The sequence below is a fragment of the Myxine glutinosa genome, chromosome 5, assembly GCF_964187855.1.
Source record: "Myxine glutinosa chromosome 5, kmMyxGlut1.1, whole genome shotgun sequence".
NCBI classification, from domain to species: Eukaryota; Metazoa; Chordata; class Myxini; order Myxiniformes; family Myxinidae; genus Myxine; species Myxine glutinosa.
In genome coordinates this window covers 181,656,341-181,683,961 of record NC_136265.1, presented here as the reverse complement: position 1 = coordinate 181,683,961, position 27,621 = coordinate 181,656,341, and the positions used below count along the sequence as shown (strand labels likewise).

At 47.6% G+C, this 27,621-nt stretch overlaps 1 protein-coding gene across 2 annotated transcripts in view; it reads left to right on the top strand.

Moving 5' to 3' along the window:
• The window catches only part of DNAAF1 (dynein axonemal assembly factor 1), a 46,666-nt gene that overhangs the window by 12,877 nt on the left and 6,168 nt on the right, over window positions 1–27,621 (top strand). Inside the window, exons 4-11 of one of the 2 annotated variants that reach the window (XM_078779205.1) lie at window positions 5,057–5,148; window positions 9,534–9,755; window positions 13,986–14,152; window positions 14,858–14,979; window positions 21,808–21,932; window positions 22,073–22,519; window positions 22,791–22,849; window positions 27,056–27,106. In XM_078779205.1, the coding sequence (XP_078635331.1) occupies window positions 5,057–5,148; window positions 9,534–9,755; window positions 13,986–14,152; window positions 14,858–14,979; window positions 21,808–21,932; window positions 22,073–22,519; window positions 22,791–22,849; window positions 27,056–27,106 (1,285 nt within the window). The remainder of the gene's footprint in view (window positions 1–5,056; window positions 5,149–9,533; window positions 9,756–13,985; window positions 14,153–14,857; window positions 14,980–21,807; window positions 21,933–22,072; window positions 22,520–22,790; window positions 22,850–27,055; window positions 27,107–27,621) is intronic. The other variant, XR_013623644.1, reaches the window with a different exon arrangement.

Below are 27,621 nucleotides of genomic sequence, written 5' to 3'. Positions count from 1 at the left end.
GTTCTGTAGATACAGGCACGGCAAAAAAGGGGGCGTGGCCCAAAAAGGGGTATGGCCATTTCAGCTATTTCGCCGTCAGTGGCAAATGTGTTACCAACCAAATATTGTTCCTGGACCTTCAATTAGTGGATTCCTGAAGAGTTTAGGTCTGTACAATAAAGTGCATACTCAACCACCATGAGCTACTAGAGTAGACAAGAAAACAGACAGGGGAATGATTAAAGCAAATAAAAAGAAAATCCTCCCTTTTATTTGCTGGCACTCAGCTCTGGTCTCGACAAAGTCGTTGAATAACGTCGGCAGTCCAATGGGGCCCACAGCCGCCCGCACGGGAAACGCACAAGATGGCGCGAAGTTCCTCCTCACTGCGCCACAAACCTGAGGAAATTCGTGTGGCCAGTCCTGCCTCGCTCTCCAATCCCTCCGAAACGCAACGCGGCTCCACCTCCCACGAGAAACACCATAGTTCACCAACACCCCTTCTTTCACGATGAGAGAGTTCCCAAAGCACTGCAGAGTTCTCCTCACGAGCCACCCAAGAGAAGCGTGACGCCCGATCCAACCCGCAACACCAGAGAGAGCGAGGGACAGATTCTTCTTCCTCCTCTATATGATCGCACAAGAGCCAGGAACAGCCAAGCCAGGGACAAAAAGGTGTCCGCCCGCCACGAAGCCAAATCAAACAGCACGAACAAAGGAAAAAAATGGCGCCTTCCTTGTTTGTGCCAAGAGACCCAGAGAGCGACCGAGAGGGTTTCTTCCTCTTTTCCAGCCCGAGTGAGCTTGCTCTGACGTCACCCCTGACCAATCGCTCGAGTTCTGTCCATCACCCCATGTCTCCTTACGAAGCTCAGGGCATGGTCTCTCTGTTACAATCCATCTGGGGGTGGAGTTTTATCTCTTTGAGAATGTTCACATTATGTCGGTGGTCGTTGGGGGGGGTTTAGCTCGATGAGGAATGTGCTGGGTTTCCGTCGGGCTTGTCGGTGTTGTCGGTTCATGGGGCCGACTGCCTGGCTGGCCAAGTGAATGTAAAAACATAAGGGGAAATCACAGGAGGCAATTACATACTGGGAATTATCCTTAAGCCCTATTTAACTAACACAAGGAAACCAAACAGTTCAATCTTGGTTTCATCAGACCACAGAATCTTGTTTCTCACAATCTGAGAGTCCTTTAGGTGCTTTTTTTGCAAACTCCAAGCGGGCTTTCATGTGTCTTTCACTGAGGAGAGGCTTCCGTCTGGCTACTCTGCCATAAAGCCCAGATCGGTGGAGTGTTGCAGTGATGGTTGTCCTGGAAGTTTCTCCCATCTCTACACAGGATCTCTGGAGCTCAGCCAGAGTGACCATCGGGTTCTTGGTCACCTCTCTTACCAAGGCCCTCTCCCCCGATTGCTCAGTTTGCCCGGGCGGCCAGCTCTAGGAGGAGTCCTGGTTGTTCCAAACTTCTTCCATTTAAGAATTATGGAGGCCACTGCGCTCTTGGGAACCTTCAATGCAGCAGAATTTTTTTGTAGGCTTCCCCAGATCTGTTCCTCGACACAATCCTGTCTCTGAGCTCTGCAGGCAGTTCCTTTGACCTCATGGCTTGGTTTTTGCTCTGATATGCATCGTCAGCTGTGAGACCTTGTATGGACAGGTGTGTGCCTTTCCAAATCATGTCCAATCAATTGAATTTACCACAGGTGGACTCCAATCAAGGTGTAGAAACATCTCAAAGATGATCAAGAGAAATGGGAGGCACCTGAGCTAAATTTAAAGTGTCATAGCAAAGGGTATGAATACTTATGTCAATGTGATATTTCAGTTTTTTCTTTTTAATGAATTTGCAAAACTTTCTAAAATCCTGTTTTCTCTCTGTCATTATGGGGTATTGAGCGTAGATTGATGAGGGAAAAAATGAATTTAAACGATTTCAGCATTAGGCTGCAACATAACAAAATGTGAAAAAAGTGAAGGGGTCTGAATACTTTCTGAATGCACTGTATATAAATCAGCCTGGTGGTACCGGGTTACCTGCTCGTATGTGTATAAAACAGCCTGGTGGTACCGGGTTACCTGCTAGTATGTGTATAAAACAGCGTGGTGGTTCCAGGTTACCTGCTAGTATGTGTATAAAACAGCCTGGTGGTTCCAGGTTACCTGCTAGTATGTGTATAAAACAGCCTGGTGGTTCCAGATTACCTGCTAGTATATGTAGAAAGCAGCCCACTGGTACCGGGTTACCTGCTAGCATGTGTATAAAACAGCCCAGTGGTACCGGGTTACCTGCAAGTATATGTATAAAACAGCCCGCTGGTACCGGGTTACCTGCTAGTATATGTATAAAACAGCCCGGTGGTTCCAGGTTACCTGCTAGTATGTGTATAAAACAGCCCGGTGGTTCCACGTTACCTGCTAGTATATGTATAAAACAGCCCGCTGTTACCGGGTTACCTGCTAGTATGTGTATAAAACAGCCCAGTGGTACCGGGTTACCTGCTAATATGTGTATAAAACAGCCTGGTGGTACTGGGTTACCTGCTAGTATGTGTATTAAACAGCCTGGTGGTACTGGGTTACCTACTAGCATGTGTTTAAAACAGCCCAGTGATGCTGGGTTACCTGCTAGTATGTGTATAAAACAGCCTGGTGGTTCCAGGTTACCTGCTAGTATGTGTATAAAACAGCCCGGTGGTTCCACGTTACCTGCTAGTATATGTATAAAACAGCCCGCTGTTACCGGGTTACCTGCTAATATGTGTATAAAACAGCCCAGTGGTACCGGGTTACCTGCTAGCATGTGTATAAAACAGCCCAGTGATACTGGGTTACCTGCTAGTATATGTATAAAACAGCCCGCTGGTACTGGGTTACCTGCTAGCATGTGTATAAAACACCCCAGTGGTACCGGGTTACCTGCTAGCATGTGTATAAAACAGCCCAGTGGTACCGGGTTACCTGCTAGTATATGTATAAAACAGCCTGGTAATTGATATTTATGCTTGTCCCACTGTTCTCATCTCCAATCCTCCACATCCCATATGCTCCTTCACCCCCAGTGAATTTAAGTTGATAAACTGTTGGATTGAGATAATATTGTTGTGGAAATGACTTCTGGAGGTTAACGTTGCAAAGCATAATTTAGTTGGAATATCCCATATTAAGTATGTTTGAATAAGTGTGAGTTAATTTAATCGTGGTATTAGATATGTGTCACTTTATATGTAGACAGATGATATCCATCGTCCCCAATGTGTGTGTCTATAAACCCCATCCCTTTGAACCTTTATTTAATGTTCTACCCTCCGTAATCTGTCTTTTATGTTGTTTTAAAGCGTCCCGGTAGGCCATTAAGCACAGGTTTGGGCGAGACACCCAGGACGGCCACGCCGACCACCAGCAGCCCTGTTTAGTGAAGTCGGGAAGGATTTCCCCGCAAATGCACTGTGTCACAGACCAATGGTGGCCGAGAGAGATGGGGCTATGTGTGTCACGGCAGCGGATTGGGCCAGATCTTATAAAAGTAGGAGGAGAGACAAGCCTGGGACGTCACCATGAAAACCTGTGTGGGAGTGCCAGGAGCTTTCCCTTCAAACAATGTCCCTCCAAGCGCTGTTCTCCACCATGCCCCTCCCTGCCTGCCACAGCCATCTCTCTCCTCTCAGGCCAGACTCAAACCTTTGCAAGGCCGTGGTCGGTGCCTGTTCGTGTCCCCTAAGTCCAGAGTTATCCTACCGGGCATTGCCGGGTATTTCTGTTTCGTCACTCATTTGTCCATCTCACTCATTTCGTCACTCATTTGTCCATTTGACGTCACCATGAAAACCTGTGTGGGAGTGCCAGGAGCTTTCCCTTCAAACAATGTCCCTCCAAGCGCTGTTCTCCACCATGCCCCTCCCTGCCTGCCACAGCCATCTCTCTCCTCTCAGGCCAGACTCAAACCTTTGCAAGGCCGTGGTCGGTGCCTGTTCGTGTCCCCTAAGTCCAGAGTTATCCTGCCGGGCATTGCCGGGTATTTCTGTCTCGTCACTCATTTGTCCATCTCGTCTGGAATGATTGTGTCCAATAAGGCATAGGCTATTTAAGGAACCTTCCAATCATTCGTTGCTTCGTGGGTGCAATGAACCGTAGTGGGTAAGGAGTTTTATTGTCATCGGTAATGTATTGCTTCTTTCTGTATTCCCATCCTCCTTGTGACCTTTCCTATTAAATACACCTGGTCTCGGTTGGGGGTTGGGGGTGGGGTATTCTGGCAGGTGCGATTGCAATTGCAATTTGGCAGTCCGATAAAGGACTAATTGGTTATGGGCTATCAGCACTCTATAAAAGACCATGCTGCGCACCTCACCAGCTAGGCTCAACCTTAATCATAGTTCAGACGCACACCCCAAATTAGCACAATGCATTGACTGGCTCCGTGGCCCCATGATATAGTGACAGCAGAAACGTGATCTTTCTTCCATTGGACCGCCATTGCTCGCACCCAGAGTAGCGATCGGCCATAACAAAATTAGCATCAACCTGGCGTGTACCAACGGTTGCTCGGCCATCTAAATTTCCATCCAGGAACAAAAGAAAGTGGTACACCTCTGGAGGGTACATTCCCCGATTGAAACCGTCACGTGGTACAGGTAAGCAGTGTCAGACGATTGGACCCTGCTATCGCGCGACGGACCAATTGGCGTTCGTAGTTGCTGGTTCGCAACCTGCCAAAGTACGAAGTTATTCGTGTGCAGCAGCCGCAGGTCCGGTAAGTTCGGGAGGGAACGGAGGCTAACCCCCTCGTGGTGGACCCCGAACCCCGGGCCATAACAATATGTTTAATGATAATGAAGTTGTGATGTGTTCATATGAAGTATGTTCATTTGGTGGTACCAGTGATTATTATGTTCAATTGATTATGCTAATTCTGCTGGTTATGTAAGGTATGCCCTCCTGTTCATGTACTAAGCAAGAAAATGAAAGGGAAACTTTTGTTTTGTTGTTGATATTTACAGTTTCAAGATTTATTAAGTGGGCATAAGTACCACAACCACCACCTCCATTGCAGTCATTACCCTATTTGTGTGCAGGATAACCAAGACTTTGCTGAAACAAATCTGCAAAGAACACCCCATGTACCGCACCCCATATCTTAATGACGTCCTCTACCTGCACTACAGAGGCAAGCCCTCTGCACTGGGCACACGAGTGCCTTCAATATGACACACCCAGCATGCAGCATTGCACACACATGTGCCAACAGTATTGCATACCCATAAATGAACATTGTATACCCATAAATGAACATTGCACACCCATCAATGAGTATTGCATACCCATAAATGAACATTGTACACCCATCAATGAGTATTGCATACCCATAAATGAACATTGTATACCCATAAATGAACATTGCACACCCATCAATGAGTATTGCATACCCATAAATGAACATTGTTTACCCATAAATGAACATTGCACACCCATCAATGAGTATTGCATACCTCTACCCACATTTTGGCAGTGCCTCTACCCCCATTTTGGCAGTGCCTCTACCCCCATTTTGGCAGTGCCTCTACCCCCATTTTGGCAGTGCCTCTACCCCCATTTTGGCAGTGCCTCAATCCCCATTTTGGCAGTGCCTCAATCCCCATTTTGGCAGTGCCTCTACCCACATTTTGGCAGTGCCTCAATCCCCATTTTGGCAGTGCCTCTACCCACATTTTGGCAGTGCCTTTACCCCCATTTTGGCAGTGCCTCTACCCCCATTTTGGCAGTGCCTCGACCACCATTTTGGCAGTGCCTCTATCCCCATTTGGGCAGTGCCTCTACCCCAATTTTGGCAGTGCCTCTACCCCAATTTTGGCAGTGCCTCTACCCCAATTTTGGCAGTGCCTCGACCACCATTTTGGCAGTGCCTCTATCCCCATTTGGGCAGTGCCTCTACCCCAATTTTGTCAGTGCCTCAACCCCCATTTTGGCAGTGCCTCAACCCCCATTTTGGCAGTACCTCAACCCCCATTTTGGCAGTGCCTCTATCCCCATTTTGGCAGTGCCTCTACCCCCATTTTGGCAGTGCCTCAACCCCCATTTTGGCAGTTCCTCGACCACCATTTTGGCAGTGCCTCTATCCCCATTTTGGCAGTTCCTCTACCCCAATTTTGGCAGTGCCTCTACCCCCATTTTGGCAGTGCCTCTACCACCATTTTGGCAGTTCCTCTATCCCCATTTTGGCAGTTCCTCTATCCCCATTTTGGCAGTGCCTCTACCCCCATTTTGGCAGTGCCTCAACCCCCATTTTGGCAGTGCCTCAACCCCCATTTTGGCAGTGTCTCTACCCACATTTTGGCAGTGCCTTTACCCCCATTTTGGCAGTGCCTCTACCCACATTTTGGCAGTGCCTCTACCAGTCTACCACCATTTTGGCAGTGCCTCTATCCCCATTTTGGCAGTGCCTCGACTCCCATTTTGGCAGTGCCTCTACCCCCATTTTGGCAGTGCCTATACCCCCATTTTCGCAGTGCCTCTACCCACATTTTGGCAGTGCCTCTACCCCCATTTTGGCATTGCCTCTACCTCCATTTTGGCAGTACCTCAACCCCCATTTTGGCAGTTCCTCCACCCCCATTTTGGCAGTGCCTTTACCCCCATTTTGGCAGTGCCTCTTCCCCCATTTTGGCAGTGCCTCTACCCCCATTTTGGCAGTGCCTCTACCCCCATTTTGGCAGTTCCTCTACCCCCATTTTGGCAGTGCCTCTACCCCCATTTTGGCAGTGCCTCTACCCCCATTTTGGCAGTTCCTCTACCCCCATTTTGGCAGTGCCTCTACCCCCATTTTGGCAGTGCCTCTACCACCATTTTGACAGTGCCTCTACCCCCACTTTGGCAGTGCCTCTACTCGACAACAGTCGAGATCGATCAGTTCATCCCCATGTTATCTCCTTATTGGTAGCACAGCTTGCCTGGAAAAGAAGAGAAATAGATGGTCCAGGTAGTGTTTTTTCTTCAAAGTTGACGCTCTTGGAGGAGCTGTAGCATAAAAACGGATCAGGGCGTGACAGAGTAAAAGGAACAGCAGAAAGAGAGGGGGGAAACACAACAGCAGCAGGGTTGAGGGACAAATTAGAGGGAGACTCGGACATATACGGGACATGGGGGGAGGACGCACGAGGTGGACAAGGTGGATACAGAAGCAAACTCCCAGGAAGAAAAGAAAGGAAATTTGGAAAGAGGTAGGCTTGGGGAGAATGAATGAGGGTACAAAAGATGATAGTTTTGGATGGGGATGATCTAAGATGGTGGTGAGCAGCTGTCTTAGAGACCTGGAGGGAAGAATGAGATTAATTTAAAGAGGCTGTGTAAGTTGGTTCCACAGGTAGGAAAAAAAAAAGGGAATGAATGAGTGGAGGTGAGTAGAGATTCTGGTCTTGGGAGTTTCACCAGAAGGGGGTTGAAGGTGGACTGTGTGCATCCTGTAGGTACAAGAGTATAACCAACTCTGAAGCCTAGTAACCAACCTCTGACCACATACGGATTCAGAACTGGCCAGTCTACCTTGGACATGCTGCCTCTGCTCTCCCAACAATGGATGGGAGTCCTCAATCTCAGATATGAGATTGGGGCTGTCTCTCTTGACATACCGTATCTCAAGCGTTTGATATAGTCTGGCACTGTGCCTTGTTCGCCAAACTTTCTGCTTATTGCATCCAAGGCCACCTCCACTCATGGCTCACTGATTTCCTCCACTCCCATCGTCAGCTTGTAGCTCTTAACGGGATCCTGTCATCTCCTCTTCCTCTCAAGGCTGCAGTGCCCCAAGGCATAGTCTTGTTCCGCATCTTCTTCAATGATCTTTCTGATTCCCTGGAAAATCCTGCCGATCTCTTTGCTGATGATTCCACCCTCTGCTTCTTTCATATCTGCAGACCTTGATATAATGAGGAGCTGTTCCAACACTTGGAATGGGTTTTTCAACACACACACACACACACACACACTCTCTCTCTCTCTCTCTCACACTCTCACACACACACTCTCACACACACACTCTCTCTCACTCTCTCACTCACTCACTCACACACACACACACACACACACACACACACACACACACACACACACACACACACACTCACTCACTCACTCTCTCTCTCTCTCTCTCTCTCTCTCTCTCTCTCTCTCTCTCTCTCTCTCTCTCTCTCTCCAAAAAGACCGTCTTGTTAACCCTCTCATCTACTTCCTAAAGAAACCACTTAGGTTAAGTTTCCTTCCCAAGCTCCTGTAACAGGTTGTCATTTAATCCTTTGGGCATCACCATCAGCCATAATCTTTCTTGGGTAAACCATATTTCCAAGATGGCTTCCAAAGGCAGCTGCTGACTGGGCATCTTTTGATGCACAAGGTCTTTCCTTGACCAACTTGAACTTTTGGCAACCTGCAAAGCCTTCATTCAAAGCTTGATGGAGTACTGTTCTCCCGTTTGGGCTGGTACTCCTGCCTCATACCTTGCCCTTCTTGATGCTGTGGAAAGCAAGGCCCCCAAAATCATTGGGATCTTTTGCAACGAAGCTGAGTGTCTAGGCCTGTTACTCTCACATCGCAGGCAGGTTGGTGGCCTCTATGTATTCTACCACCTCGTTTTTGGTCTTGCACCTTCTACCCTCTTTTGGCTCTGTCCCTCCCTGGTTTCTACTGGGTGCACATGGTCTGCCAGTAACGCTATCCTTGTTGAACTCCAAAAATCCAAGCTTACTGCTCACTTGCACTCATTTGTTCCTCTTTTCTCTCACTTGTGAAATCAACTACCCAGTCTGCTCAGTCCCATTCTTCCTGCTAGGCCGCAAGACATCTGTTCACCACCACCTCAGGTCATCCCCCATCCAAGATCATGATCTCTTCTAGGCCTAATAATCGCATTCCCAAGCAATTCCTTTTTTCTGGTTATTGTAATCCCCCCGACACTCCTCTACCTCATTTCTTCATTTGTTAGTTGTCGGTTGGTTTCTTCCTTTTCTCTTTCATCCCTGGTTTCCCCTTTCTCTTATTGATGTGTTTTATTCAGCTTTGGTGCATTTCGTTCACCCCCACGTGTCCTTCTCCCCGTCCCCTTGATCTCACCATCACTTCTACTCCTTGATGGTGTTTCCTCCTTTCCATTTTGTTCCCTTCCATTCTGATCTAGCTCTTTGACGAGCTTCGGTCAAGTATACATAAAAAATATATAACTTCATTCACGACCCCAAGTGGGCTGGGCCAGTGCCCGAAACGTCAGCCTCACCTTGTTTCGCACGGCGGTTAACTTGCGCTTTCTCAAATCCATGTTTAAAAAAAAGAACACCTGCATCCATTGAAATCGTACACTTGATTGAAACGTGAGCTTTTCACTCAGCTCGGATAGATGCTGATATGTGGGTTACGAGAGAACCCAGGCCGGGGGAGCACTATTTTCAATTTGGTTTGAGTGGTGCATGCAAAGAAGGTATTGTATTTAACGCTCCACATTCCCCTCCATCTCGTCTTGTTTCCTTCCCACCCTCCTTCGCTTCACTTTCCATTGCAACCTGGCAGGCTTTGTATGCATAGAGAACCTGGAGGAGTACGTTGGATTGCGCTGCTTGTGGTTGCAGTGCAATGGTATCCGGCGTATCGAGGGGCTACTTACCCAGACAGACCTGCGCTGCCTCTTCCTCCAGAACAACGTCATCGAGCGTGTTGAAGGACTTAATGCTACTTCCTTGCTCAACACTCTCAATCTCAGTCACAACTTGATAAAATCCATTGAAAACTTGGGTAAGGAACCTGTTCCCTTTTGTGCCACTCCACAACACCAATGTCAATGAATGATGTGTCGCACACCGTCTGATGCTCTGACCCGATCTCGCTCTGCTCGTCTTCATTCGTGTCACCCTGGCCATCTTGTCTCGTTATACCCGGCTTCACATGACCTCGATGGCTTTTCACTCATTTTGTGTGATGGTAGATGTCTTTGAGACAGCATGCTCACTTCTATAGCGGTCTACTCTGGGATCAATTCCTGATAGAATAGCATCTGCTAAAATCGTCCTCCTGTCAGCTGACACTGTGCTTAATCAAAGGATAAGGTGCTCTTTGGAGATAAAGTACCAAAAACAACAACCCGGAAGTGGTATATACAAGTCTCTTTTTCTGCATCAATCTCGGACATCGATTTCTGTATTGAAACACCGAATGAATAAGGTAAAATATATGAAAAAGAAGCAACTACTGCTAGATGGAAAGGTTTTGAAAGTGCTAAAAAGGTGATTTGTGTTCTACAGTATTCAAGTATATAATACAATTCAAATAAAATAAACATTTAAAAATTCGTAGAAGAGAAAATTCCAGAAGCATACCACTGTTGATGCAGCATCTTATACACCACCTTATCTAACACATTACTTTAGTTATTCGTGCCTGTTGTTTGTGTCCTTTACGACATCCTTAAAAACAGTACGTTTCCTGTTTGGAATGATTTTACATTTTGTTTGACAGACAGACAGAGTAGAACAATTACCTTGTTCTCCTGCGAGATCGATCAGCTATCATATGAGAATGCAGACTGCTGTTGGGGCATATGACAAACAAAGCCGCAATGACTCTCGACCAATAAATATATACCCAGGGGCACTTCATAAACTCCTGAAATATTCCCATATGCTGCTCAGGTTTATCGTGATCTACGGACGCAATACAGACGCAGTGAACCGCTACAGCAATTTTGGGCAAACAGGATGACTAATTGGTCCGTCAACGAAGTGACAGGTAGGCTGTGCTCATATTCTAGAAATATAGATGACTACTTGAGGACTAGCTCGGAGCTTTGGTCACATGGAGCTGGCTTCAAATCAACACATACAGCACCTTCACAAAGTATTCACACCCCTTGAATTTTTTCTGTTGTTACAGCCTGAATTTAAAATGTATTAAATTAAGAATTTTTTATCACTGATCTACACATAATGCCCCATAATCTCAAAGTGGATTTTTTAATAGAAATTTTTACAATACAATTAAAAATGAAACACAGAAATATCTAATTTATACAAGTGTTCAACTCCCTGAGTCAATACTTCGTAGAAGCACCTTTGGCAGTGATTACAACTTCGAGTCTTCTTGGGTTTGTCTGTATCAGCTTTGCACATCTGGATTTGGGGAGTTTCTCCCATTCTCCTTTGCAGATTTGCTCAAGCTCTGTCAAGTTAGATGGGGAGCGTCGGTGAACAGCAATCTTCACGTCTTTCTACAGATTCTCAATGGAATTTGAGTCTGGGCTTTGGATGGGCCACTCAAGGACTTTCATGTTCTTGTTCTGAAGCCATTCCAGTGTTGCTTTGGCTGGATGATTGGGGTCATTGTTCTGTTTGAATGTAAATCTTCACCACAGTCTAAGTTCTTTTGCACTCTGAAGCAGGTTCTCCTCAAGGATTTGCCTGTTTTTGGCTCCATTCATTGTTCCCTCTATCTTTATAAGTCTCTTAGTCCCTGCTGCTGAAAAGCATCCCCATAGCATGATGCTGCCACCACTATGCTTCACGGTAGGGATGGTGTTAGATGGGTGATGAGCTGTCCTCGGTTTCTGCCAGACGTAGCATTTTACATTCAGGCCAAAGAGTTAAATTTTCGTCTCATCAGATCACAGAATATTTTACCTCATGCTCTCAGAGTCTTTCACGTCCCTTTTTGCAAACTCCAGACGTGCTGTCATGTGCCTTTTTCACAGGAGTTACTTCCATCTGGCCACTCTCCCATAAAGCCTAGATTTGTGAAGTACTATAGAGACTGTTGTCCTTCCGGCAGGTTCTCCCATCTCAACCAAGGAACTCGGTAGTTCTGTCAAATTGTTCATCTGGGTTGTTCCATATTCTATCCATTTCCTAATAATGGAGTTCACTGTGCTCTTGGGAACTTTCAACACTCTAGAAATTGTTTTATACCCTTCCCCAGATCTGTCCCTCCTCACAATTCTATTTCTGTGTTCTACGGACAGTTTATTGGACTCCATGGTAGCTTCTGCTCTGACATTCACTCTCAACTGTGGGACTCTATATAGAAAGGTGTGTTTCTTTATAAATCATGTCCAATCAATTGAGTTGGCCACAGGTGGACTCCAATCACGTTGTCGAGACATCTCAAGGATGATGAAAGGAAATTGGATGCACCTGAGCTCAATTTGGAGTGTCACAGCAAAGGTGTTGAATACTTGTTGACTCGAGACAGTTCAGTTTTTCATTTTTTATTATTTTGTAAAAAATTCTGAAAATAAATTCCACTTTGACATTATGGGGTATTATGTGTAGATCAGTGACAAAAAATCTTAATTTAATAAATTTCAAATTCAGGCTTTAAAAAAGGCAAGGGGTGTGAATACTTCCTGAAGGCACTTTAACTCTCGCCAAGGGGGACCCGCTGGTGTCGGTACTGCATCATGTTTCAGCAATTTCAGAGGCTTGTTTCCCAGGTAGTCATCGCCTGTCGATCAAATAAGAATGCTGACGGCTCAAAGTGATCTTTCCAAACAACACGATATTCTGAATTAACATACGTCTTTTGATATTGAATTTGGTGTTACCTAGGTTTTTCAACGACAAATCACACGATCATTAACGATCCTTTGTGGGTCAGGGATGCGAAAAATGACTTCCGAGTTCTCTGGACAAATTTCTCGACGATTCGAACAGTTAAAAGCTTGGCACATCGGCATCTTGAATGCGAGAATAAGTTGTGCTGAAACGCAGATGTACATGTCCGACGATGAGCTGTTACCCCGTGACGTCATGCAACTCGATGGAAGTACCTCATTTGCATAACGGAACTCAAAATAGTCCAATATTTAAAAACACAATTATCCACTTATTATTCTCCCAAATATTTTTTTGCGCGAATGGGTCAGGGATATCATCCTCTAAAACATATCTCTTCAAAAATTTCATGATTGTGTCCCTTTGAATGAATGAATGATCGTTTTAGGGCCATTTTTCCCCGCTAGAGTGGGGGTTAGCCTTGTGGCCCCATGACAATCATGGTTCCCTGTTTGAGGCAATGTTTTTATGGCCGGATGCCCTTCCTGACGCCAACCCAGAGTCACCTCTTACAATGCACATGGAAGCGGTGTACCTATTCTAAATCGGGGTACACACCGGGATCATTCATCCCAGCAAGCTGGTACTTAATTTGCCGACCCCGGAAGGATGACAGGCTGAGTCAACCCCCCTGGTGTTAATTCAGCGATTGACCAGGATTCGAACCCAGGATCCTAGGATCCCAAGCCGGCACCCTAACCGCTAAACCAACACCAGGCTGTCCCTTTGTAACACCAGGGGGTGGAGAACTGGTAATGAAAAGACAGCAAATGTTATTTTCAAAAAGTCTTCCAATCGTGGATTTATTGTCTTGCATGAGCAAGTCTGTTGAATAATTCCACAAATTCCATTAGCACGGGTTATTGTCACAAAGGCTTTCCAGGCCCAGGAGACTTATTCTGAGAAAATAGGGCAGCTCCAGATTTCCCATCACTACACACGGTTTCCTGCACAAATTGTTGAACTTCCGGGAGCTGAATGAGTGCGTCAGCCGAAGCGGAATCGCCTATCATTTAAGGTGGAATGCTAAATTCCACATGGGGAAAGATTCCCTGGGTCCAAACGAAGTAAGGATGAGGACGTGTAGCCGCACATGACAGAGTTATCACTTCATTTACCTTGGTCTGCATAGTAAACCACACAGTCACAACGTTAACGTATCTTCACTTGTTAACAACGTTAACCTATTGTGTTTCGGTGCCTTGCCTGACTTGATGGTCTCCTACCTTTCCTGCAACCTCTCCTACCTTTCCTGTATGCCTTGTTTGTGCTTCTTCACTTGTCCAACACTTGTGCTTACTTTACTTTCCGCACATCCCAACGGAAATGGCTTAAAACTCACAAGTTCCCTGGAATTCCCTTATCCCTGGAATTCCCTTATCCCTGGACGCTTTCTCACGTGTTAAACTGTTCCTTGCTACAGAATGTACTCCTCGACTGCAAACGCTTCAACTTTCTCACAACTACCTTTGTACACGAGAGGACATATCAGGCTTGTTATGCCTACCTGAGCTTGCAGTCCTTGATCTTTCCTACAACCGGCTTTGTGAACGTGACGTCATCGACTTGCTGGCATCCCTCCCTGCACTGGTCATTGTTACCTCTACAATCCTAATATTGCTCCTCATTTTTACATTCACTTCTTCAATATTCTGTTATTGCTCCATTTACTATTCTACAATCTTTTGTCATCCTTACATTCATTTTCTACTTTCCATTGTTGTCTTGATTGGGGTTGGTCGGATAAAAAAGGCTCCTTCATTAGGGGGCCGCCAGGATGGCCTAGAGCACACACACTCTCCTCTAAGCTGTCTAGCCTGGGTTTGAATCCCAACCAAGTTATAATCTATCATTCCCAGGTAGAGTGATTCATCAATGTGTGTGCCGTCCCTCTGATGGACGTTAAACCGGCGTACCTTCTTCCTACATTCCCTGGTGGATCTTAAAGATCCCATGGTATCCTTTTCAAAGAGTAGGTGAGCTATTTCTGGAATCTTGAACAAATTACAAATTCCTGCCCAAACCTTAGTCGAGCATCAGGCCTGGCCAGCCAGTTCATGAAAGACTTGGGCCAAGCTTCTCCCCGACCAACCCACATGAACGTGGGAGTAGTTGTGGCCGATACACCATGAACGTGGGAGTAGTTGTGGCCGACAAGGAAGATGATTCTTGTATTGAATAATTTTTACATTCCTTTGTTATTGTTATATGTTTCCCATAATGCACTCTCTTTTACTTTCAACCCGGTTTATTCTGGCTGACATGTTCAACCCTTTTACTTCCTTCCTCCCCAAGCGCGTGCTGAACCTGCAGGGAAACCCACTGGTGGGTCACATATCGTACTACAGAAAGTCTCTCATTGTTCGTCTGGAGCATCTCACCTACCTGGACGATCGGCCCGTCTTCCCCAAGGATAGGTCAGGTTGCACTTCAAACCCTAGCTTAGGTCCAATAGTGTTCTTAGAAACAGCGGGTCCACCCTGGCATGTAGCGTGCTGTGCTGTGTGTGCTGGCATGTAGCGTGCTGTGCTGTGCGTGCTGGCATGTATCGTGCTGGCATGTAGCGTGCTGTGCTGTGCGTGCTGGCATGTGGCGTGCGTGCTGTGCATGTAGCGTGCCTGCTGTGCGTGCTGGCATGTAGCGTGCGTGCTATGCTGTGCTGTGCGTGCTGGCATGTAACATGCATGCTGTGCATGCTGGCATGTAGCGTGCATGCTGGCATGTAGCGTGCATGCTGGCATGTAGCGCGCGTGCTGTGCGTGCTGGCATATAGCGTGCATGCTGTGTGTGCTGGCATGTAGCGTGCATGCTATGCTGTGCTGTGCGTGCTGGCATGTAGCGTGCGTGCTATGCTGTGCTGTGCATGCTTTGTGTGCTGGCATGTGGCGTGCATGCTATGCTGTGGTGTGCGTGCTGGCATGTAGCGTGCGTGCTATGCTGTGCGTGCTGGCATGTAGCATGCGTGCTATGCTGTGCTGTGCATACTGTGCATGCTGGCATGTAGCGTGTGTGCTGTGCTGTGCATGCTTTGTATGCTGGCATGTAGCGTGCGTGCTATGCTGTGCATGCTGGCATGTAGCATGCGTGCTATGCTGTGCTGTGCATGCTGTGCATGCTGGCATGTAGCATGTGTGCTCTGCTGTACTGTGCATGCTGGCATGTAGCGTGCATGCTGTGCTGTGCATGCTTTGTGTGCTGGCATGTAGCGTACGTGCTGTGCTGTGCATGTGTGCTATGCTGTGCTGTGCATGCTGGCATGTAGCGTGCGTGCTATGCTGTGCTGTGCGTGCTGGCATGCACGTGAAAAAGTAAGTACACCCCATGCAAACTTTTGACTTTTTCAACATATTTCAACATACAGCTATTTGATCTTCATTTCAACAATATTGATAGATAAAGGTGATATTGTGGCGGACACAAAAGCCCACTGGCGTGGTGACATCATTCCGCGCACCAAGTGGGCGGTGGCCACGCCCGAGGGGTAGGCGTGGCCTCATGATATACACCGGGCGCGCAGCCCGGAGCGCGCCAGTGTTACAGTGAGCTCCTGAAATAAAGACGCTTATAAGTTACCGCTTGTCCGCTTCCTCCTTGCTCGCAAGCAGTGCGCGTAACGCCGCGCTTTACTGGTGACCCCCTTGACGTTGGATCTGCCGGAGCGATCCTTCCACACGCGACGCCATTGCCATGGCCAACTTCATCAAACTTCCCGAATTTTGGGAGGCTCAAGCCGAAGTCTGGTTCGTCCAGGCCGAAGCCCAATTTCAGCTTCGGCGCCTCACCGGCGATGACACGCGCTATTGCCACGTCGTCGCCTCCCTCGGGCCCGGCACGGCCGCTCGAGTTGTGTCCGTCCTTCGCCACCCACCGGACGGCCACAAGTACGAGGCACTCAAGCGGCTACTCCTAGCCACGTTCGGCCTCACGGACGACGCACGGGCCGACCGCCTCCTGGATCTCCCCGAGCTCGGTGACACGCGCCCGTCGGTCCGAATGGACCATATGCTGTCACTGTTGGGCGACGAAGCCCCCGGTTCTCTATTCCGGGCGCTTTTCCGTCGCCAACTTCCAGCGCAGGTTCGCCTCGCGTTGGCCGGGACCGGGCTAACGGAACCCCGAGCATTGGCAGCCGAGGCGGACAAGTACTTCGCCGCTTCGGACACGCGGGCGAGAGTCGGCGTGGCCGTCACGGCCCTCGTGGCTGATGCTGCTGATGCTGCTGCTGATGCTGCTGATCCACAGCATCAGCTTATACAGCATACGCAGCATGCTGATACGCACCTCGTGACCGCCGTCACGCCCCGCCCACCGCCGCGGCGAAAACCGCCACCACGGGGAAACCCGCCAACTCCACCGGCCTGGCGGAGCCAGCCGCGCTCCTCCAGCTCCACCACCTGGTGCTGGTTCCACGCCAAGTTCGGCCACGAAGCTCGGCAGTGTCATCCGCCATGCTCCTTCAACAGGTCGGGAAACGCCTGGGCCGGCGCTCAATAGTGGCGATGAGTGCTGGCCGTTCGAGCAGCCTGCTGTTCATAACGGACACCTTCTCCGGGCGCCGTTACCTGTGCGACATGGGAGCGCAGGTGAGTGTCGTTCCCGCCGGCACGTCAGACAAGCATGCCGCGGGTGGGGGCCCCGCGCTGCTTGCCGCGAACGGGACGCCCATCCGTACGTACGGAAAACGCTGCCTCTCTCTGCGGTTCGGAGGGCAGGTTTTCCGATGGACGTTCGTCACCGCCGACGTGCCCATGGCACTGCTTGGCGCGGACTTCCTGTGCGCTAATGGGCTCCTGGTCGACGTCAAGCACAGACGTCTTGTCCAGACCGAGACGTTCAGCTCGCTCGCTTGTGCGTTGCCCAGCTCAATGAGCGGCTTGCCAAGCGGCTTGCCGAACGGTTCGGTTCTGGCCACGTTGGTCTGTACGCTTCCGGCAGCGGACGCATTCACCCGCCTCCTCGCCGGCTTCCCTGCCCTCACGCGGCCCACCTTCTCGGCGGGGGCCATCAAGCACGGGGTGGCCCATCACATCCCCACTGTCGGGCCACCGGTCTACGCCCGGGCACGCCGCCTCGAGCCGATGAAGCTGGCGGTGGCAAAAGCGGCTTTCGCTACCCTGGAGCGACTTGGCATCGTTCGGCGCTCAGAGAGCGCTTGGGCGTCGCCGCTGCACATCGTGCCGAAGCCCGGCGGGGGATGGCGACCGTGCGGGGACTATCGCCGTCTCAATGACGCCACGACTCCCGACCGCTACCCCGTCCCCCACATTCAGGACTTTTCCGCCCGTTTGGCGGGCATGTCCTTCTTCTCGAAGGTGGACCTCATACGCGGCTACCATCAGGTCCCCGTCAGGCCGGAGGACGTCCCGAAGACGGCGGTTATCATGCCATTCGGACTCTTCGAGTTCCTGCGCATGCCCTTCGGTCTGAAGAATGCGGCTCAGGCGTTCCAGCGACTGATGGACAGCGTCCTGCGTGACTTGGATTTTGTCTACGTCTACCTGGACGATATCCTCGTCGCCAGTGCGTCCCGCGAAGAGCACCTACGCCACCTCCGCACGCTCTTCGAACGCCTGGGCCAGCATGGCCTGATTGTGAACCCCGCAAAGTGCCGGTTCGGCGCCACCATAATCGATTTTCTGGGGCACCGTGTCACCAGGCACGGAGCCGTCCCCCTGCCGGCCAAGGTGGAGGCGGTGAAGGGGTTTCCGCGCCCCCGCACGATCAGAGGGCTGCAGGAGTTCCTGGGCATGGTGAACTTTTACCATCGGTTCCTGCCCCGTATCGCCCAGCTCCTGCGCCCCCTGCACGAAGCTCACCGAGGTAAGCCGGGCAAAGGCGACGTTACCTGGACCGAGCAGATGGACACGGCGTTCACGGGCGCGAAGCTCGCCTTGGCTAACGCCACCATGCTCGCGCACCCGGCGCCCGATGCACCGATCGCCCTCACCACCGATGCCTCGGACTACGCGGTGGGCGCGGTGCACGAGCAATGGGTGCGTGGAGCTTGGCAACCGCTGGCGTTCTTTAGCCGGCAGCTTCGCCCGCCCGAACGCCGTTACAGTACCTTCGACCGCGAGTTGCTCGGGCTTCACTTGGCGGTCAGGCACTTCCGCCATCTGCTCGAGGGCCGTGCGTTCACTGCCTTCGTCGACCACAAGCCGCTGATCTTCGCGATGGGCAAGGTCACCGAGCCGTGGTCGGCCCGGCAGCAGCGTCACCTCTCGGCCGTGTCCGAGTACACGACGGACATCCAGCACATCGCGGGGAAGGACAACCCGGTGGCGGATTGCCTTTCCCGGGCCGTCGCCCACGCAGTCCACCTCGGCATCGACTATGCCCGGATGGCAGCGGACCAGGCCGCTGACCCCGACGTCCAGGCCTTGCGGACCGCCGTCACAGGCCTCCGCATCACCAAGGTGGCGTTCGGCGGCGCGGGCGTGGCCCTCTTGTGCGACGTCTCCCTCGGGCATCCTCGCCCCATCGTGCCCGCGGGCTGGCAGCGCCAGGTGTTTGACGCCATCCACGGCCTGTCCCACCTGGGTGCGAGGGCCTCCCAAAGGCTGATCGCCGACAAGTTCGTCTGGCATGGCCTCCGGAAGGCCGTCCGCGGCTGGGCCAGGACGTGCCTCGCGTGCCAGCGCGCCAAGGTGCACCGGCACACCCAGGCCCCGTTGGCCCCGTTCACGGTGCCGGAACGCCGGTTTGACCACGTCCACGTGGACCTGGTGGGACCTCTGCCCCCCTCGCGGGGTTTCACCTACGTCCTCACCATGGTGGACCGCACCACCCGGTGGCCGGAGGCCGTGCCCTTGGCGTCGACAACGGCGGCCGATGTCGCGCAGGCTTTCATCGCCACCTGGGTCGCCCGGTTCGGCGCCCCCTCAGACATCTCGTCCGACCGGGGCCCCCAGTTCACCTCGGAGCTCTGGGGGGCGGTCGCGCAGGGGCTCGGGGTCCGGCTGCACCGAACCACGGCCTACCACCCCCAGGCTAACGGCCTGTGTGAGCGATTTCACCGCTCATTGAAAGCCGCGCTCCGGGCCACCCTCCGCGACGGCGGCTGGGTCGACAGGCTCCCCTGGGTCCTGCTGGGCCTCCGGACGGCGCCCAAGGAGGACCTGCGCGCATCCGCGGCGGAGTTGGTCTTCGGGCAACCGCTGCGGGTGCCGGGCGAGTTCCTCCCCGACTCCACGGCACCATGGTCCGCGGCACAGCAGCGCTCCGCTCTGCAAGAGACCGCCCAGAGGTTCGGCGGAGTACGTCTTTGTGCGTCATGACGCGCACCGGGGGCCACTCCGGCCGCCGTACGACGGGCCCTTCCGGGTCCTGCGACGGGGCGACAAGTCCTTCGTCGTCGACGTCGGCGGCCGGTCGGACCGGATCTCTGTGGACCGCCTCAAACCGGCGCACGTGGACGTCGACCGACCACCACGGTTGGCCCTTCCTCCGCGGCGAGGCCGCCCCCCGTCCACAGTTCCCCCCGCTCAACCACCCACCACCGGATCGGACCCCCCCCCCCCCGCCCCACGACCCTCCAGGGGTCGCTTCGGCCGGGTCATCCGGACCCCCCTTAAATTGACCCTGCCGGTGCAGGTCGATTCTGGAGGGGCGTGTGTAGCGGTTCCCGCTGAATGTAATCGCCTTGCACCTGCCAGGACGCGGCCAGGGCGCGATCGCCATGCCGGGCTCGTCCGGACGGGCCCAGACGCGCCTCTCCTGGGCATGCCCGGACTCGCTGTTCCCGGGCACACCCGAACCTCCCGGGCACGCCCGGTCTTGTCTTTCCCGGGCATGCCCGCTCTCGCCTTTCCAGGGCTCGCCCAGAGCGCCCGGGCACGCCCAGCCTCGACTTGCCAGGCCGCGTCCAGGACGCCCGGGCATGTCCAGACTCGCCTTTCCAGGGCTTGCCCAGAGCGTCCGGGCATGCCCGCTCTCGCCTTTCCAGGGCTCGCCCAGAGCGCTCAGGCACGCCCAGCCTCGACTTGCCAGGCCGCGTCCAGGACGCCCGGGCATGTCCAGACTCGCCTTTCCAGGACTCGCCCTTGACACCCGGGCATGCCCGGTCTCGGTTTTCCCGGGCAAATGCCCCGGCATAAATGTGTATATATATTGCTGCCCGATAAACGGGCTTGTCAGAATACCTGAGCTGTATTGTTTCAATAAAGCAACTCGGACGAATTCCGTCTTTGGTCGCGTCAATTCTTTCGACTCGCGTTGGAGCGCAGCTCCTTCAATATCACCTTTATCTATCAATATTGTTGAAATGAAGATCAAATAGCTGTATGTTGAAATATGTTGAAAAAGTCAAAACTTTACATGGGGTGTACTTACTTTTTCACGTGACTGTAGTGTGCGTGCTGTGCTGTGCTGTGCTGTGCATGCTTTGTGTGCTGGCATGTAGTGTGCGTGCTGTGCGTGCTGGTATGTAACGTGCGTGCTATGCTGTGCTGTGCATGCTTTGTGTGCTGGCATGTAGCGTGTGTGCTGTGCGTGCTGTGATGTAGCATGCGTGCTGTGCATGATGTGCGTGCTGGCATGTAGCGTGCGTGCTATGCTGTGCTGTGCATGCTTTGTGTGCTGGCATGTAGCATGCGTGCAGTGCATGCTGGCATGTAGCATGTGTGCTGTGCATGTAGCGTGCGTGTTGTGCGTGCTGGCATGTAGCATGTGTGCTGTGCGTGCTGGCATGTAGCATGTGTGTTGTGTGTGCTGTGTGTGCTGCCATGTAGCATGTGTGCTGTGCATGCTGTGTGTGCTGGCATGTAGCGTGCATGCTGTGCATGCTGGAATGTAGTGTGCGTGCTATGCTGTGCTGTGCATGCTTTGTGTGCTGGCATATAGCATGCGTGCTGTGCATGCTGTGCGTGCTGGCATGTAGCGTGCATGCTGGCATGTAGCGTGGATGCTGTGTGTGCTGGCATGTAGCATGCATGCTGTGTGTGCGTGCTATGCTGTGCATGCTGGCATGTGGCATGCGTGCTGTGCATGCTGGCATGTAGCGTGCATGCTGGCATGTAGTGTGCATGCTGTGCATGTGCTGTGCATGCTGGCATGTAGCGTGTGTGCTGTGCTGTGCATGCTGGCATGTGGCGTGCGTGCTGGCATGTAGCGTGCGTGCTGTGTGCGTGCTGTGCTGTGCATGCTGGCATGCGTGCTGTGCATGCTGGCATGTAGCATGCATGCTGTGCGTCCTATCAATAGGAGCGTTTATCAATGTCTACTTTGTTGGGTTTGCTATTGTGCAGGATCTTCGCCGTAGCTTGGGCAAGTGGAGGTCTCACTGCGGAGCAAGAAGCGAGGCAGGTGTGGGCAGATCGTGAAAAGAAGAAGATGACGTCTTATGTGGACACTCTGGCTGTATTACGTCACCGTGAGTGAACGTTACGGAACCTTCTTCATCTGAACAGAGAAAATAAAAACCTCAGGAAGTGTGGATCATGCTCAACTGGAAATAATGTGTGCGAGTGAATCCGCTGCCGTGTGCTCACCATGCTTTTGTCTTCCGTACAGGTAAGTCCAGGTCCTATAATAAAGAAGATGGAGAGACAAGAATCCATGAGACGAGCATAAAGAGAGCTGAAGGTGTTGAGGAATACAATGATGATGCCAAAAGAGATGAGGAACAAAGACAAATGGGTCGTGGGTATGAGGAAGACAAAGATGAAAGGTTTGAAGAAAAGTACCCTGGTTGTGATGGTAACCGACGTGAGGAGGACCGGGTGGAGAGAGAACATGCACATGGCCAGGGGAATGAAATTGGAGACGAGGTAGATGATGAAGAGGAAGTAAAAGAAGAAGCATCGAGTCATGACGCTCGGAAAGGTGATGCAGCGAAAACTTCCAGCAGAAGAGACGAGAACGTGCAACGGCAGGAGAAAAAGGCGGGAGATTTGTTTGCATTTCCAGAATCAGCGAGCACGGGCTCGGGGGTCGAAAAACAAACCAACTATGCCTCAGGTAACACGGTGAAGGCAGACATCGAACCTGGCTGGTCAGGTATCTTTACACATGATAAGCACGAGACTTTGTGATTTGTGGTAACATCAAATGAAATGTTTAACGTTTACCTAGACTACGTTAACCGCACAGTTTCAAAATCAATACTAAATGATCCCATCCTCACCGAGGTGAATGAGTTTGAAAAAGGATGTACTATAACGGCCACAGGTATTACTGAGCGAGGCCTTCATTGAAATGTATTTTTGATGAATATTGCTGTGTGCACCAGGTAGCATTGGAAGCACCACGTCACGAGACCCCAGCTGTTCTGGCACCTTATACTTGGAGGTGAGTGGGGTTTACAGGAGTGTTCGGTCACACACCTGTGGCTATCATGGTGCTGGAATAATGAAGGGAAGTTATTTGTTTATAATATAGAAAAGAGGAAATGGAAACTTTTATTCGAGCTGGGAAGAAAGAAGAGAACAGTGTAGTTCCTGCACATGACACCTTGACTATGGCCTTTACTATGGCCTTCACTATATGGCCTTTACTATATGGCCTTTACTATTGTCTTTACTATGGCCTTTACTATATGGCCTTTACGATATGGCCTTTACTATGGCCTTTACTATATGGCCTTTACTATATGGCCTTTACTATGGCCTTTACTATATGGCCTTTACTATATGGCCTTTACTATATGGCCTTTACTATATAGCCTTTACTATGGCCTTTACTATATGGCCTTTACTATGGCCTGTACTATATGGCCTTTACTATATGGCCTTTACTATGGCCTTTACTATATGGCCTTTACTATATAGCCTTTACTATATGGCCTTTACTATGGCATTTACGAAAAGCCTTTACTATATGGCCTTTACTATATAGCCTTTACTATGGCCTTTACTATATGGCCTTTACTATATAGCCTTTACTATGGCCTTTACTACATGGCCTTTACTATATGGCCTTTACTATGGCCTTTACTATATAGCCTTTACTATGGCCTTTACTATATGGCCTTTACGAAAAGCCTTTACTATATGGCCTTTACTCTGGCCCTTACTATTGTCTTTGCGATGGCCTTTACTATATGGCCTTTACTATATGGCCTTTACTATGGCCTTTACTATATGGCCTTTACTCTGGCCCTTACTATGGCCTTTACTATTGTCTTTGTGATGGCCTTTACTATATGGCCTTTACTATATGGCCTTTACTATATGGCCTTTACTATGTGGCCTTTACTATTTGGCCTTTACTCTGGCCTTTACTATATGGCCTTTACTATGGCCGTTACTATATGGCCTTTACTATGGCCTTCACTATATGGCCTTTACGATATGGCCTTTACTATATGGCCTTTACTATGGCCTTTACTATATGGCCTTTACTATAATTGTATAATCTGTAAAATGTGTAATTTACATTTGCAAATGTTTATGTATAATTGTATTATCTGTAAAATCTGTAATTTACACTTGTAAATGTTTATGTATAATTGTATAATCTGTAAAATCTGCAATTTACACTTGCAAATGTTTATGTATAATTGTATAATCTGTAAAATCTGTAATTTACATTTGCAAATGTTTATGTATAATTGTATTATCTGTAAAATCTGTAATTTACATTTGCAAATGTTTATGTATAATTGTATTATCTGTAAAATCTGTAATTTACACTTGTAAATGTTTATGTATAATTGTATAATCTGTAAAATCTGCAATTTACACTTGCAAATGTTTATGTATAATTGTATAATCTGTAAAATCTGTAATTTACATTTGCAAATGTTTATGTATAATTGTATAATCTGTAAAATCTGTAATTTACATTTGCAAATGTTTATGTATAATTGTATAATCTGTAAAATTTGTAATTTACACTTGCAAATGTTTATGTATAATTGTATAATCTGTAGTTTACACTTGCAAATGTTTATGTATAATTGTATAATCTGTAAAATCTGTAATTTACATTTGCAAATGTTTATGTATAATTGTATAATCTGTAATTTACATTTGCAAATGTTTATGTATAATTGTATAATCTGTAAAATCTGTAGTTTACATTTGCAAATGTTTATGTATAATTGTATAATCTGTAAAATCTGTAATTTACATTTGCAAATGTTTATGTATAATTGTATAATCTGTAAAATCTGTAGTTTGCATTTGCAAATGTTTATGTATAGTCTGTAAAATCTGTAGTTTACACTTGCAAATGTTTATGTATAATTGTATAATCTGTAAAATCTGTAATTTACATTTGCAAATGTTTATGTATAATTGTATAATCTGTAAAATCTGTAATTTACATTTGCAAATGTTTATGTATAATTGTATAATCTGTAAAATCTGTAATTTACATTTGCAAATGTTTATGTATAATTGTATAATCTGTAAAATCTGTAATTTACATTTGCAAATGTTTATGTAAAATTGTATAATCTGTAAAATCTGTAATTTACATTTGCAAATGTTTATGTATAATTGTATAATCTGTAAAATCTGTAGTTTACATTTGCAAATGTTTATGTATAATTGTATAATCTGTAAAATCTGTAGTTTACATTTGCAAATGTTTATGTACAATTGTATAATCTGTAAAATCTGTAATTTACATTTGCAAATGTTTATGTATAATTGTATAATCTGTAAAATCTGTAAAATCTGTAATTTACATTTGCAAATGTTTATGTATAATTGTATAATCTGTAAAATCTGTAATTTACACTTGCAAATGTTTATGTATAATTGTATAATCTGTAAAATCTGTAACTTACACTTGCAAATGTTTATGTATAATTGTATAATCTGTAAAATCTGTAACTTACACTTGCAAATGTTTATGTATAATTGTGTAATCTGTAAAATCTGTAATTTACATTTGCAAATGTTTATGTATAATTGTATAATCTGTAAAATCTGTAACTTACACTTGCAAATGTTTATGTATAATTGTATAATCTGTAAAATCTGTAATTTACATTTGCAAATGTTTATGTATAATTGTATAATCTGTAAAATCTGTAATTTACCTTTGCAAATGTTTGTGTATAATTGTATAATCTGTAAAATCTGTAATTTACATTTGCAAATGTTTATGTATAATTGTATAATCTGTAAAATCTGTAATTTACATTTGCAAATGTTTATGTATAATTGTATAATCTGTAAAATCTGTAATTTACATTTGCAAATGTTTATGTATAATTGTGTAATCTGTAAAATCTGTAATTTACATTTGCAAATGTTTATGTATAATTGTATAATCTGTAAAATCTGTAGTTTACATTTGCAAATGTTTATGTATAATTGTATAATCTGTAAAATCTGTAGTTTACACTTGTAAATGTTTATGTATAATTGTATAATCTGTAAAATCTGTAATTTACATTTGCAAATGTTTATGTATAATTGTATAATCTGTAAAATCTGTAATTTACATTTGCAAATGTTTATGTATAATTGTATAATCTGTAAAATCTGTAAAATCTGTAATTTACATTTGCAAATGTTTATGTATAATTGTATAATCTGTAAAATCTGCAATTTACACTTGCAAATGTTTATGTATAATTGTATAATCTGTAAAATCTGCAATTTACACTTGCAAATGTTTATGTATAATTGTATAATCTGTAAAATCTGTAACTTACACTTGCAAATGTAAAATGTACTGTAGGAAAATAAACCTCCTGGCCTATTCAAACACATTCAAGGTGTCATTGACAATGACTTTTTAGCTTTCGATTTGTTGTCGTGGTTTCTTGGTTTTTAACCCTTTGAGGTTGTCCTTTAAAACACTTATTGCAAATAACATTCCATATGAATGTAAACATTGTCCGTTTACATTGTTACGTTCGCCACCAAAGGTGGATGCAGGTTATGTTTTCAACCCTGTCTGTCCGTTTGTCCATTTGTTTGTGAACAAGATATCTCAAAAGGTTGTGGACAGATTCGGACGAAATTTTACAGAGATGTAGCAAAAATGACAAGGACGAAATGATTAGATTTTGGTGAAGATCCGGATTCGGATATGAGAGTTATTTAATTTTAAGTGATTGTTCACCATTGGGAGATAGGGCCAAAAATGATACATAGCAGGGTATCTCAAAAAGTTGTGGATGGATTTGGACGAAACTTGATGGACTGGTCGTGTGTGTGACAAGGAAGAATCGATTCGATTTTGGTGAAGATCTGAATATGGATTCGGATATGAGAATTATTAAATTTTTTAAGTGATTCTTCACCATTGAGAGATATGGCCAACCAGGTGGAGGTATACTCTCCACTGAGTACCGTTCTAGTTTAATACATGTCTGTGATTTCAGGAGCATTAGACAAATTAAGCGAAACATACAGAAGGTTTTACATTTACAGTGTTATTTATTGTGGACAGATCATGTACTCACTGCTCGTGTATACTAATGTACCTGTACCTATTTTAGATGCTATGGTGTATTTTATGAGCACTTGCTAATGGTTATGCTTTCATGAAGTCATTTAGGGAAGGATACTGTATACCTGCTGTCTATCACAGGATCTGCCTGATCTGGAAGATGATGAGGAGGAAATCGATAATCAAAGGATGGTGAGTTTTTGTTATCCAGGAGGGAAAAGGAAATTAGGATTATGGCATTAAATCCCAACTGGATAAGAGCACGCAATAGGTATGAGACTGGTTTGAAAATTCACATGGACATGGTGATTTAAATAACAATAAAATAATGAATTGAATTGAAATCGATATCTATAAAACACAGTTTGTGTGTGTGTGTGTGTGTGTGTGTGTAATGTTACCGATAGACTCCTAAACGGAGAGGCTCACGTACTTGATATTTGGCATAGACATAGCCATTGAGCCTGGGACGAACATGGCCGAGACCATATTTGACGAGATCCATATTTTTTATTCATATTTACCTCAGCGCATTTCAGCGAAGTACCTGCTAATCTCAGCCGGTTCCAGAGCAGCTCGCTGATTCGCTCAGAGCGATCACGTGATGTTCCATTCCCGCCGCCAGACTGATTCGCTCAGAGCGATCACATGATGTTCCATCCCGTCACACGTCACACGTTTTTTCACCTTTTATGCGATCGTGTTTT